General features: G+C 39.0%; 1 protein-coding gene across 4 annotated transcripts in view; it reads right to left on the reverse strand.

The window, feature by feature from the left end:
- The window catches only part of LOC137078373 (FYVE and coiled-coil domain-containing protein 1-like), a 41,368-nt gene that overhangs the window by 6,494 nt on the left and 19,516 nt on the right, over positions 1-15,358 (reverse strand). For all 4 annotated transcript variants that reach the window (XM_067445595.1, XM_067445593.1, XM_067445592.1 and 1 more), the window contains exons 8-14: positions 12,643-15,129; positions 11,070-11,162; positions 9,340-9,458; positions 8,971-9,138; positions 6,443-6,595; positions 2,612-2,835; positions 1,337-1,472 (exon numbers count right to left, since the gene is read on the reverse strand). In XM_067445595.1, coding sequence (XP_067301696.1) covers positions 1,337-1,472; positions 2,612-2,835; positions 6,443-6,595; positions 8,971-9,138; positions 9,340-9,458; positions 11,070-11,162; positions 12,643-15,129 — 3,380 coding nt within the window. The remainder of the gene's footprint in view (positions 1-1,336; positions 1,473-2,611; positions 2,836-6,442; positions 6,596-8,970; positions 9,139-9,339; positions 9,459-11,069; positions 11,163-12,642; positions 15,130-15,358) is intronic.

Genomic DNA, 15,358 nt, shown 5'->3' on the forward strand with positions numbered 1-15,358 from the left:
CATAGTTATGCATATTATATTGCGCTTCTATCTATAGATCCTCATAAATATTGCACACTGCACCTTTAAATGCTAAAAAAACCTTTGAAGACTAAAAAAAATAAAAGATAAATCACAAACAAAATGTTCCATCAAAACTCTCCTTTCCTGGAGAGTGCGTAATTATGAAAACCTCTCTCACCCACAGGAAGCATGATCTTTTGGGGCTGCTTTAAAAATTATATGCCAGGCAGATGCTCATCTCAGAATGACAAATGTTAGAAAATGTACCCAAGATGGCATGAAATGCATAAATTGACAGTCATCATCCCCCTCACAATCAATCTCCTGGCAGGACTTCCTGTCTGTCAGTAACACTTATTTAAGGAAGCATCACAGCACAATTTTCTAAACAGAGACCCGTTGATGCAGCCTGGAGAATCTTGATAATGCTGCTAAAAATTGGACCATTCAGAGTGTGATCGTGAGAAAATGGGAATGTTTTAGCACATCCATTGTCTCTAGTCACTTCATATGAACACGAGCAATTCTGATTTCATTTCATGAATGTGGTTCCTTAACAAATCCTTTGGTAATTGAGAAGTTAAAAGAGTAGAAACTGCCTTGAAATAAAGACGTATCGATTCATGATTCGGATCACGTGCCAAACAACTGAAATCACATGACACTGGAGATCCAAATCATGAATCGATACACGGAAGAGAAGACAATGCTGAGTCGTAGTTTTTGTTACTTTAGGACCAAAATGTATTTTGGATGCTTCAAGAGATTCTAATTAACCAACTGATGTCACATATGGACTACTTTGATTATGTTTGTCTTTCTGGAAAGGGACAGAACACTGTGCATACATTTTCAATGGAGAGACAGAAACTCTCTGACTAAATATAAAATATCTTAAACTGTGTTCTGAAGATGAACGGAGGTCTTACGGGTGTGGAACGACATTAGGGTGAGTCATTAATGACATCAATTTCTTTTTTGGGTGAACTAACCCTTTAAGCAGCATATAACACAAAAGTGTGCTTTCACACAGACTGAATGTGTTGCATAAATGTATTTATATTTACATGTATTTATTTATCTCAAGCAACTTACAAATAAGGAACATCACAAGCACTTTATTATAAGAGCCAACAATATTTGCAGTATTTTCTATTTCTATTTTACTATTGTAAAATGTGATTTATTCCTGTGATCAAAGCTGTATTTTCAGCATCATTCCTCCAGTCTTCAGTGTCGCACGATACTACTGAAATCACAACTACGGTAGTGTATTTATAGGTGTTACTGTCTAGAATTATTTGTGTGTGTGTTTGTGTGTTTATGTCCTTACATGTCTTCAGTTTGCCCTCCTTCTTCTTCCTGTGATCCAGTGGTGGTTCGCGAGTCGCTGTCATAGATCTCGTTCACTTCCTCATCCGTTATGATGTCAAACACCCCATCATCCGGTTTCTCACCAGGATCTGTAACTGCACGTCAGGACACAGGACTTTATCAACTTTGGCATGACAGTAACCCAAAAGACATGTAAAAAGTGAGTAGAATGACAATTAGCATGTAGCACAGGTCCTGGAAATGGGCAGGACCTAAAAATAAAAACACTGGATACATCATATGCTGACAACCTTAAAGTCCACCTGTAGTCAATAACTGTAATCCATTTAAACAAATTACAAATTCTAGTCTAAAAATATCTGCAATACAATAAAAAATCCTGACATTTGAACATGCCTGTGGAGTATCTGCTTTTTGAGTCATCAAGCGCCCCCTTGAGGACAATATTTTTAGTATCTCATAAAGGAAACATTTATTAACAAGCAATATTTGCTATATACAATCAATAGCAGGACTGCTTGTGAAGACAAATGTGTGGCATTCACTTGTCAATTACAATAACATATGTTATACAAAGTGCTCTGTAACAAAATCCTGGTCCTTTAACATTCAACAACGGCCATTCAATCTTTTCATAAAGAAAATCTTCAGACACAAAAGATGAATGCCAGGCAGAACAATGCATTTAAGCACTTTCTCTCAAATTATACATGCCACTGTATTCACATGCTGAAAATGAAAAGCCACTTGACGTCGACAGCACCTTTCTTTTCAGCCCTTACATAGCATGCATAAAAGTTCATTTTTCTTTCTTATAATCTTTCTAAATAAGTTTTAGGGTGCTCTTAATGGGAAAAAAGTTTCCTGAATTTAAAAACTCACTTTCAAGAATAATAACTCGAACCACCTGGGAAGTTCAGACAGACACTGCGATATAATAAAGAATAATAGGCAATTTCATTTGATGCTTCTTCTTTTTTTACCACAAGAAGGCTTTTTAGCACTAATGCAACACATTGAAGAGCAAAGGATGCAAATTTGGTGTGTTTTTCATACTCTCAAAGGGAACGAGGCGAAATGCAAGTTGATTGCACAAGCCTGTCCCCATGAATCAGCTAAATACGTTGTGTTTTCTAGCTATTCTTCCTCAATTAAACGCATACAAGCTACAAACTAAATTGCATTCACATCATCTAAAACGTTTAGGTTGGCATTCATGTGCAATCAATGAGTATGATCGTTCCAACATGTCTTCTGCTGTCTGTATCTGTACCTGTAACTCTTGGTGTGGGTATATAGGGTGGTGGTGATTGACCGGCAGCGTTTGGGTGGGGTGGTGGTTGATTTTCTGACGAGTTGTTGAGTTCAGCCTTCGTAAATCTCTCCACTACGGCGCCATGCTGCGTGTAGCACTCTCGACAGCAGCGCTCCTTTTTTGCACTTTTTGTCATCACGTAATTGTTGCTGCAGTAGTAACAGAAGATACGGCCACACAACCTGCCAGGAAACACAGTATAACCATAAGTACAAATATTCTGCCCAAAAAAATAAAAAAAATAAAACACCACTACGAAGTTTTTTATATCGAGTCTCAAAAATATTTCTAAGAGTGTGGAGTCTAAGGGTGTGTTCACACTTGTAGTTCTTCTCTTGATTCTTTTGGTCTGGATCAAAAGAGAAAATTAGTTCATACTGTAATTTTTAACACAGAACCTAAAGATACAAAATAAAAAAACAGCTTTTATGATATATGATTTGCAACAAAACTTAGTGAACATCCAAAACAATGCTGTGTTCTCGGCTAAACGCACTAGTTGCATGTGCAACTACATATGATAGTATTTTGACCAGCTCAGAACTCGTGAATTTTATAAAATGTGTAAAGGAGTAAAAACAGCGCCAGGAACTCCTCCATCACACACACAAATGAAGATCTGCTGCACAGGAGACAGTTCTGACGCCTGTACCGAACTGTGATGGGCAACATCGCGACTATGACAAGAAAAAACAGGTATGGTTGAGCATTCTGTCCTTTTTAGATGTGTTTGGTCTCAGTTGTGCTCGTATTTCCGTCGAACCACATCAGAGTTCATATGGAAACGGGCTGAGACTCATCTTTTCAGCTTGTTCAGTGCGCACCAGGGTTCGGATGGCAGCATTCACACTTATTCAAATGAACCGCACTAGTAGAGCAATCACACTAGGGTTTGTTTTAATCAAACCGAACATGCTGAGTGTGAACACACCCTAAGGGCATTTTCACACCTATAGCTTGTTTTTTTCTGAAATAGGGACTTCATTTGTTACAATGTTGCATTTTCTTCTTGGTTCGTTTTGCTATCACAAGGTAACCTTTCGAAGTTCACCTGAATGTGTTTATGCAAGTCACATGTGAGTGCAGCTGTCCTCTTATTGGTCAGAGTTTCCTCTGCTCCATCCATCAAGATGACTGACAATTTCGCTAAACCAGCTTATTGTGGCTTTATTTGTAACTGTTGAGACACGCAAACCTGATACAAATGTAGCCGTCATTCCCGCCATTAAATTATATACTACATTCGTATTACTATTGCAGCAAATTCAAACACGCTCTTTCTGGATCTCCCAGCGCTGTATAGAGGTGAACTGTGTAAAGACAAATACAAACACTATACAATTGTTAAAATGCAACTAGAGCAGGAAACAACGCTTCAAAAGAACAGCATTCTCCCACAGAGAATAACACTGAACTGGATTTTTTACATTTTTATACTGTTGTACACATGGTTTTTACATTCAAAAACCTACTCTGGTTTTGAGGCTGTCTTCTGAACGCTGGGTTTTGATGGGCGTGCAGCACTGGAGACTTAGAAGTAAACGCCCACGGCTAGGATTGGATAAGATTTGCATATTTAATGAACTTCTCCTCCCGTCAGTTCACGTGAGGGAGGGATTGTTTTGAAAGCAGCCAGAATAATTCTCTGAAAGGGCTCTCAAAACGTATTTATCAAACAAACACAATGATTTATCTCATCCACCCGCAACTTATTTTGTTATTACTTGGCCCGCCCGATCGGTGGATATAAGCGCGAACCACGTGCACACTCTTCAAACACAACGGAGTTTAAGAAATGAATGTTATTTCACTATTTGAGATTCACCGGCCTACCAACGTGCTTACGTTTTGGTAGCCCGTCTGGAAAACACATAGTCCCGGGACATTGCGCTTTGCAAGCTCTGGGAGTCTGATCTTGCAATGAACCAACAAATAAGGGATTCTCCAGCCTGTGACAGCGTGCTGGTATGTTCTGTTAGATACGTCACATACACACAATCAGTTTGATTTGTAACAATGCAATCCTATCGCATATAAAAAACATGTGCTGCACCATTCCTGTCTGATCCAATATATAAGGCAAAACATTGTGTTTTAATCTGAATATGTCTGCAAATCCAGTGTCGACCTGTGTCTTGTTTACAAACGATTATCTTTCTATCTTCGGCGGGTTTATTGCTCGGATGCAATCGTTTAACTCCACGAGTCGGTGGGCGGGGCTACAGAAGCAGTGTACACATAGAGGCGGCGGTTCACCCTTCTTATACGTCATTGATTTGAGAGCCTCGTTTTCTGGGCCTGGTGTCTATAAAAGCTTTTCTTTTACAAACAAGGAAGTTTTCAGCTCTGAAACTTACAGGATATTCTTATATTACCATGACCTTTTAGGCTCAAGAGAATGTTGATTTCTCAATTCATCACCCCTTTAAGATGAAGAGATGCTCTTTTGGTTTTCAACTGATATAACTAATGTGCTCCCTCACAGAACCAGACACTACTGCTTTTTATAATAGCACAGAATATTCACATAATAAATTATAATACCATATGGTCTGTTGGCCAGTTGGGCCAGATTGCTTTTCAGGCCGAGACCACCTTGTTCAGGTTTTGGTATGGATCCATGCGGTATGGATTGTTTTGGTATGGATCTGTGCTCAACTGCCACATATGCCTAAACAAACCAAACCAATCGAGAAAAAGCACCAGGTTCCGCACAAGCACCATAAGTGGCTAATTTCTTCAGGCACCAAACACTCATTTTTTGTTGAGTTTGATGAAAATTTGACATCAGATTGTAAACAGTTTTGTTGCAAAAAATGTTGTCAAATAATGAATAAGGTCCTAAAATGTAATAAAATCTAATTTAATCATAAGTACTGAAAACAGCACACTATTTAATGATACCAAAGAATTACCGGTACAATAAAAACTAAACTGTCTAAAAGTCTGGAGGGGAGGATTGACTACGAATAAATTGCGACAGTGGTGTTTATTTGCATACGTTATCTGCATTGTTTCAGCCAAACTGACTAAAGTAATTATGCAGATCAGGAAACAAAGCAAACACAGCCGATTTTTTGTGTGTGTGTTGGCTGAGAAAAGAATGACAATAAATGTTGCCAGTGCTATACCTGCATATACAGATAAAACAAAAAGTAGTTGGACACTTAAATCTCACTTAAATAAATAAACATATGAATATATTTGCATTAATTTACAAAATATTTAATTCACTGTTAATTTGTACAGAGCTTTTCACAATACACATAGTTTCAAATGAAGTGAAGTGAAGAAATAATCAAGTTTTTACTAACATGGTGTGGCTGATTTTCTTACACAGCCTCGCTTCAACAAAAGTACAAAACTTTAAAGGTGCAGTAAGTGATTTATGAGAAATGCTGTTGAAAAAATGAAATCAACACCCAACCAAATAATTTGGTTGGGTGTTAAATGAACCTGAAAATTTGCAAGATGTTTGTTCTCTGTGTGTGCTGGAAAAAAAAATGTGTTTGTACATAGTCCTGACTTTAAATAGGAGGGGGGGGGGGGGAACTAAGTGGATTGGACCAATCAGAATGAGCATCAGAACACTCTTGCAGCCAATCAGCAAAAGGAGGCATATTTACTCATGATGGAGAAGGAAAGAGAGTGAGCAAGCTGAGCAATCTTTATAGAAAGATTGTATAAAGAGAGATGGCTGATATATTACACAAGAGGAAATGTTCAGAGGAATATTTCTTTAAAGGAGGAGGATTACGATAAGGCAAGAGCTTGGACCTGATTGCCCACCTGCAGTGATGCCGTCGCAGCCACCACGTGAACTGGCCCTGGCAGCCCAGGCAGTGTGTAGCCTCTTTATCCACCAGCCACCATTGCTCCTCCGCTCTCAGCTTCTGCTCGAACTCCAGAGCATCCGATTTCTGCCACAGAGCATCCTTATCCCTGAAAAACAGAGAGCAGGAGATGAGAAATAAAATAAAAACTCCATGGTTCTATTGTGTCTCAAAGTCTAAAAAACCTTTTCACATTTTAGCCATTTCTTTTCCATTTTATGTCAAGAAGAAAGCATTATCACATATACAGCTGTTTGATTATATGGTTTTATCCAAATCAAACTGTTGAACTTATCAAACAACTTTTTATGTACATCCAGAAAATCTTAGACACCTTTTTGCAGGGTGACCACCAGGTTATTTCTCTGTCGCAGGACACAGATGTGAGTTAGCGGGATAATGTAAGATATATATTTAATACTATTATACTATGTAAATATTGATTTACATTGGAAAACCTATTTGCTTATTAAATCGGGAATAATAATTTCTTTGAGTAGCGAACACATTTTCTTTATTAGACTATATGCAAACATTAAATGTGCGTTTTGTTGGATTTTGTTGTATCTGGTATGTTTAATCAGGATGTTCTTATTGTGTCTAGATGAACTCCTGGTTGGTTTAACTATATTAAATGACTTTTGATGAGGTCTTCACTGATTCCTTTGCTCCATCCAGTCATCATCAACTAAACATTTCCGGCTACTCTCTAACACTGCATTGCTTCCGCCACTCTAGCTAGAACATGGGGGCTGGGCAAATGGATTTGTAAATTCTAGTCGCATTTTTATTATCTTATTTCTTATTGTGGTATTGTAATTTCAGGGAAGAAAAAATAATACAGACATAACTGAAATGCAGTACACTGCTTGCGTCTTACGGGACACAGGACAAAGCTCACCATTTTGGGACTGTCCTGCAAAATGCGGGATAGGTGGTTACCATATTTTCGTGGACACCCTTATATCCTTTTCTCCTGTGTTTTCTGCTCAGATTGCTGGCTCTTTAGATATTTGAATTTTCATTTTGTTTTGTTTAGAGAATTGCATGACATTACAAACCACAAGAACTTAATAAGATATACAGCAATAACAATCTGAAAGGCAGGAACAAGCTCTGCTTTTCTGTGCTTCTTTGGTATAAAAACATTTCACGATGCCATTATTAGTTTTTCTTGACATTGAGAATTAATGTAGCCTCAACTGTGAAATTGATTTCAGGTTTTATCTTTTATTTTTTTGTAGTTTCACTCCCCTTAAGTGTGACCAGACCTTTTTTAAGACCAAAGTTACATTGTGTGTGTGTGTGTGTGTGTGTGTGTGTGTGTGTGTGTGTGTGTGTGTGTGTGTGTGTGTGTGTGTGTGTGTGTGTGTGTGTGTGTGTGTGTGTGTGTGTGTGTGTGTGTGTGTATGTATGTATGTATGTATATATATATATATATATATAAAATAAAAACTTATAAAAAATAATGAACATTTTAATTAAAAAAAAAAATTACTTAGCTAGTAAAAGTCTATTGACAACAAGGGAAACTAGACAAAGCAAAATTGATACCTGACAAAAATCGTCCAATAAATTTTTACTTTTGACTACACACTAAAAAATCCAATTATTTAAAAATTTTAAAAACTATTTAGAACTACTTTTTTTTAAATGACAAAGTAAAATTAATCGTTTAGCATTTTTTTAACCAAAACTATTTACACGAAGAGCAAAATTAATGTTAAGGCCATAAGAATTTGAATCTTTTTCTTTTTCTTTTCAGTGTTTAGTGAGAAAGAAGCTTTACGAACTTGTCTAGAAATGTCTAAACCTAAACCTGACCTATTACCAGGATGTTTAAAGTAACTTTTTCACTCACCGGCCAGTTTGACTACTAAATGTACAAGTTACCGGCCATTCAGAACTTCTACTAGCAGAAAAAAAAAAATTAATACATTAATTTATTATTCAAACATAAGCATGTCATCCAGCCATCTTCTCACTTCCTCTTTATCCTTTTCACCCCAAAAATAATTTTAGGTGGACAGATATAATGCAGTACAAAAAACATCAAACACCACGCAGAACAAAACACATGCCACACTATTATGTTTTAAAATCTTCGCTATTGCTTCAATACAAATTAACAAACGCGTCATTGTTTGTTGTGTAGTGACGTGTCTGTTAAAGTAAGCCAGGCACGCACAAATTCTGCTAAATACGCTGTATTTAATATAACATGATGTATTTGCACTAAATCTGCGCAGATTTGTCATACAAGAACTTCCCTAGCAAACTTAGTAAAGTAAGTAATCAACAAATTGACTAGTGATTTGACAGCGCTACCTGCCACAGTTGATTTTTACCTGCATTTGGCAGGGTGGCGGGTGTTAATTTTTATTAATTTAATTTAATAAGTTAATTTAACTTATCATAACAACAAAACTAAACAGATTTTAGGTTAAGAAACAGAAGTTAACCCTGAAATGCTAGGGGATATACCTAATAAGTTCGATGAGCCGCTCCTCCAGGTTTCCTTTGGTTTGGCTAAGATCCTCCAGCTCAGCAGACATCTGGAGACGCTGGTTCTGAGTCTCTGTCAACACCTGATCCAATTTCTGTTTCAATTCTTCCTTCTCCTTCTGTAGGTCATTAAGAGCCTCTTTGGTACTAAAGGGAGAGAGAAAAGGCAAATAGAATTTAATAATAGTGCATAAAAATATAACCAATAATTACAAAAATTTCTTCCAGGGTCCAAGAAATCCCCATCATGAAGATCCATTTGGAAATCCATTAGTGATGGCTTTTACACATGCAGATCCATTATCTGCGCTTCACTAACCCTTTTATTGCGTTTTTGAACAAGCTCACCTTGATACACTTTCTTGTAGTTGCTGCGTCTCACACTCTCTCTCACGTATCAGAGTCTCACAGTCAGTGATGTAAGAATCCTTCTCCTCAATCAGACGAGAATATTCTAAATTCACTCCCTAAACATAAACCACAAACATACAGTCAAATGCATGGCCACAATCTGGACCCATAAACATCAAACATTCACATATATTTGACAATGTTCTGTACAGTTATTTTGTTTAATTTTATCTTGATTTTCATCTTATCCAAAGAACATAAAAAAGTGCTGAGTTGTTACTGTACCTCATTGCGGTAATATTGAAATGATAGCATTTACCAATCCTTTAACATTAATGTGGCAAGCAGCGTGGCGAGAGACCGCGAGAGCGGGCCGGTGACGAGTGGTAATGAGTACCAGCTGCGCGACACACCGGCCTCGCCTCGCGGGCAAGTGACGGGAGCATAAAAGAGGAGCAAAGGCAGCGGAAGACAAGAGAGAACCAGGCCTGGACTTTATGTTGAGTTTGGTTTATGTTTGGGCGGGCAGTCGTCCGTGAGGGGCTGCCCGCGGTTTACTTTTGTTTCGTTTATTTAATAACAGTTGTTAAACGTTCACTGGTTCCTGCCTCTTTCCTTCCCATCTACGAACGTTTATTACATTAGTGCCGAAACCCGGGAGGAAGGAGGGACGCGCTGTCGGAGAGCCCTCGCTCCACTGCTTGCCACAATTAACGTGTACAATAACTAACCCTAACTGTTTTTGGACAAGGCAACACTGGCAAAAAAACACTATGGTACTATCATGGTTGTTTGGACATAGTAGTACCACAGTATTACCATGGCATTTTGAAATGTGTATCATGGGACACGTAAAGTACCATGTAAATCCATGCATTCCACTTCCATGTTCTATAATTACCACAGTATTACCATCTGGTGTCATTACTATACCATGGTACTGCCAAAGTACATCTGGTAACACTTTAATTTACAGTGTCCTACCCCCTAAACCAAACCCTAATCCTACCATAACCCTATAGTAAGTACATGTAGTTAATTAATATTACTCAGTACTTAAATGTATAATTACACTGTAACAGTGACACAGTAAAATACAGTGCAACTAAAAAGGGAATAACATGTTTTGTGGTATTCTTTGAAGTGTATTGGGGTACCATGTAAATACCACGGTGTATGAATTTTGTATAATTCAGAATACGCTATCAAAAACTGCCACTTTACCATTTTCAAAGGAAAATTGTAAATATATATTTTACCTCAACAGTTATGCAAAAAATAGTAGAGAAAAACAACAACAACATCATCATAAGTTTTATTTTTACAAAAAGTTGACAAATTGGAAGATTTCTATAGAAGACAATTACAGTGGCACTTGGACTCTAATTGACAAATATCTGCAAGAAACCGTATGCACTGTTCCTAATTATAGATATAATGAGGAGCAAATTATTCATCACTGTCTGGCAATTAACCCCAATCTCTTGTCGTCTGTTTCACAGTCTCGCACAGTGGGTCTCCAATGAACAAGAACAAAAGGAGCAGCAAGAGAACAGACATCCATCACCTACTAACATCAATGTTATCAGCCAACAGAGATGAATAATAATGATTCACCTGCTGGTATGCAAAAATGATCTGATGATCACGTAGCTCATTAAAATAAAAGTATTAAAAGTGATGCAGACACTCTGTGAGGTTACACCTGGCTCAAAACATTTACATACCTCTGACTCTGATAATTTGGCCTCCAGCTCAGACGTCTTCTTCCACTCCATGTCCAGCTGAGTTTTCAAACTCTCAATCTCTTCAGTGAGACTCTAGTTTGAAAAGTAATCATTATATAAATAAATAACAATAGCATTTATTACATTTTTTATACTAAAATATCCCTAAAATAGCATTTTACATAAAATGTGCTTGGATTTATGCCAATCACAAAGGAAATCATTAGTAAAGATAAAACTTAGATAAAATATTACTAAAGAATTTTGGAAAAACGGCATTCATGTCATTTCAGAATTACTGTAATTACGGATTCCTGACTTGCAGTGCGAGTTCACATTGCTGAACTGTAATTATTTTTTTCACTCAACTGCTGTGACGTGTAAAAAACAACCAAAAAGGCTGCAAGAGGTACATGTATATGTACAGTATGTGCTTTTATTGACATTCCTTTTCCAATTTTACTATTAGTAATTAACCATCCAGTAAAAATGAATAAATAACAACAAAAAATACAGATGCAAAAATGCACATCAACAGCAAACTATGATACTTTCGACATTCGATGCATTTTAGCATTACGAGCTTTGCCATAGAAACAAATTATTTTAGAGAGATTGTACAGATTCTACAGAGTGAGTCATCTTGTAATTACTCTAATTCTACCATGACATGAACTCAGTGTACAGGGTTTCTGCACATTCCTTAAAAAACAAAGATGAAAATCAGACCATGATTTACTCACTGTCAAGTCATTCTAGGTGTATATGACATTCTTCTTTCAGACAAATAAAAGTGTTATATTAAAAAGTCCTGCCTCTTCAACGCTTTATAATGGCATGAAATTACGCAAATTTTCACATGAACAAGCTAATCCACAAAAAAGAATAAAAATAACGTAATGCTTAGATTAGTTTTAGATTATCTAGAACGTTTTAGAACGTAGATTAGTTTTAATTTGGTATAGTATTTAGTTAAGTGTCATCTAAAATTTAAGATCACTCAAAAGTAAAAATTAAAGGAAGTGTATGTAAGATTGTGGCCAAAACTGGTACAGCAATCACTTTCAAATTACTGTACAGCGGTGTATCCCCCTCCCCCTTCCCCTCCCCTTTGACTCGAGGTTGCCAGATAGGCTGCAGGATCCAGCAGGAAAGTTTGTAGCTGCAGCTGTGGTAACTAGAGCAGAGCCGGCAACCCGAATGCCGAAACACTACTGACTTTGGGATTGGTCAATAGGTGGAGGGCGGAGCTCGAGGCCAATACACAACATGTCAACATCAGTTGAGGGCTGCAAAAACAACTTTTAAATGACAATATCCTGGCCGGACTACTGTTGTCAGTGACATAAGTATTTGACATTAACATGATTTCTTAAAGTCTAGTGACATATCAGGGCCATTTTATAATTAATTGAAATATTTTTTTTACATACAGTTCCTTTAAGACGTTTTATGGCCTTAAATAAAACAAAATTTAAGACTTTTAAAGGATCTACGGGAACCCTGAGTGTAAGTATTTGACAAGATGGATAATGAAGATAACTACATAATGAAGATTCTGTGATCATTTTACCTTTATCTGGTTCTTGAAAGTCAAGCTCTCCGTGCTCATCTGAAATTTCACTGTAGCGATCTCTTCTCGCGCAGCGTCCCGCTCCCCCTCGGTTTTGTCCAGCAGCTCTTTTAGCTCCAGCACAGTTTTTGAAAGTGTCTCTGTCTGTTGGAGCTCTTCATGCAGACTAGAGTTTTCTTGGTGAAGAGCCACCAAGCTGGCATTGAGTCGCTCAGTTTCCCTAACTCCTTGCTGTTGCAGTTCTTGTATCCGAGCAGCTTCGGCAGCCCATCGTTCACGGGCCTCTTCCCGCTCTGCGGTGAGCTGGCAAATTGTTATTCCCAGCTCAGCCATTTCTGTGTTGACTCGGTGGAGACACTCTCTTGTCTCAGCATTCTCCAGGACCAACCGTTCATTCTGGGCCTTGAGCTCTACCAGCTCCTCTTGGGCTAAAGCAAGTTCAGAAGTTGTTTTCAGGCGTTCTGATGTCTCCTGTTTTAGTTGTGAAGTTAAGGCTTCAACACGTTCGCTAGACTGCAGGAGCTCATTCACATGCTGTCGATTCTGCTCCTCTGCCTGCTTCTTCAATTGCTCAGTCAAGACACGCAGTTCTGCACAGGAAGCCTCAGTGACATCCAGCTTTGCTTGAGTCTTGTCCTTCTCCTCCACAGCACTATGACGTTTAGCCCTGAGATCGATCACTTCCTCCTGAAGCCTAGAAACTTCTTTTAAACTCAAACCCAGCTGATCTTCCAGGAGAGTCACTTTTGAGGCGATCTCTTGGGTTTCTTTAGTCTGACATGCGCTCTGCTCTAGTTGGACTTTCTCTGCAACTTCTTTCTGGGCCTCAAGACTTTTAATCATCTCTGTTTGTTTAATGAAAGCTCTTTCTGCCTTTGACTTCTCCATTTCCAAATCCCTCTCCCGACATTCAAGCTCTTCCACCCTTCCCTGGAGCTCCTCACAGAGCTTTTCCCGGTCCTCCAGTTGGGAATCCTTATCTTTAAGCTGTGCGGTCAAGTTTGCCTCATTGAATTTCTCAGCTTCAAGACTCTTTTTAAGTTCAGCATTCTGGCTGTTGATGTTGCGTATCTCCTCCTGCATAGCTGTGAGAGCTGCTTTAAGAGTGACCTGAACCTCCACGAGGTCCTTGTTTTCCAGCTTCAGTTGGCGAACTGAACTCTCGGATTCCTCCAACTGCATGTTGGCCTTATGTAGACTCTCATCCAGACTCCTGTTCTCCTCTCTCATCCGCTGCTCTCGTTCATCTACTGTGACTTTCGCGCCATCAATTTGCGCTCGTAACTGCTTCTCTGAGGCCCTCAATCCAGCCAGTTCATTCTCCAGGGAAGATTTGTTTTCAAGCAACTCCTTCTTGATGCCCTCACTCTTGTTCATCGTCTGGAGGAGTTTGCTGTTTTGCTCCATAAGCTTGGCACAGCTATCTTTGTATTCGTCAATCTTCTTGGCCTGGTCTTTGGTGCTCTTCTCCAGTTCAGATATGGCTACCATCAGATTCTGTTTCTCCCTATTAAGCTTCTCTGATTCCTTCTCCATAAGCTGGACTCTCTTGGTACTGGAGAGAAGATCAGAGTCTTTAGCCTTTAGCTGTGTTCGCAATCCTCGCAGCTGCCCTTCCAGACTACTCATCTTCTTCTCAAGCTCTTCTTTATCCTCTTGCATTCCCTTCCTCTCCACTTTGGCCTGTTTTTCCATAGTTTCCAGAGAGTGCTGGAGATCTTGCAGTTGCCTCTGCAGGTTGCTGGTCTCTTTCTCTCGTACCGCAAGAGCCCCTTGGAGTTTGTCCATGACATTACGGTGCTCTTCTGCCCTGGTCTGCAATTGTTTACCCTTTTCCGTCCAAGCTGCCATTTTTACCTCAGCCGCTTGGAGTGCCTCCTCCTTTATTCTGACTTTCTCAGCTAATTGTTCTGCCTGCCTCCTCCTCTCTTCTCCTTCTGTCAGAGCATCTATCCTCCCCTTCTCAGCCTCTTTCAATTCATTTAGCAACTCATGAATCTTCTGGGCAGAGTTGAAGTCACTGGCCGCCCTATGGCCTTTCTCATCCAATACTCCATCTAGCCTTGCCATTAATTCCTCATTTTTCCGCTCTGCTGCTGCCAACATGTCCTGGAGGTCCTTATGGGAGGTCTCTCGGATGGTCTCACGTCCTTTCAGGAGCTCCAGCTCACGGGATAGGGCTTGCTCGCTCTCAGCTAGCACCTCCAGGTTCCGCTGGAGCTCCTGATGGTTACCTTGGGCTGCTAGAGAGACATCCAGCTGCCTTTGGAGCTCCACCACAACCCCACGGAGTTCACCCGCCTCTGCGCCTAACTGCTGCACCTGGTCTAGGAACTCTCTTTGCTTTAATTCAGACTGGTCCAGCTCCAGGCGGAGTTCATCTATAGCACTGATGGAAGAATCATTTAGTCCACTGGAGTTTTGCACAGACATGTCTGAAAGAAGCCCAGGCCCAAAGTCTGGACTCCCAGGGAACTCATGGGTCTGCTACAAGGTTTGGGAGAAAGACAGAAAATAAGTAAGTAACTGAGAGAGAAGATACACATAATCAGAAAGTGAGATGAATCAGAGCAGATTTGAGACAAGCAATGACATCTGCTGGATATAATATGGTACACACGTTTGTAAGTTCAGAATGATACATATGTAATACATGTGATATATTTATATTAATGAATATTTTAAAGTTAATTAATAATTAGTATAATTATTAGTG

Source organism: Pseudorasbora parva, chromosome 6, assembly GCF_024679245.1.
Source record: "Pseudorasbora parva isolate DD20220531a chromosome 6, ASM2467924v1, whole genome shotgun sequence".
Classification (NCBI taxonomy): Eukaryota; Metazoa; Chordata; class Actinopteri; order Cypriniformes; family Gobionidae; genus Pseudorasbora; species Pseudorasbora parva.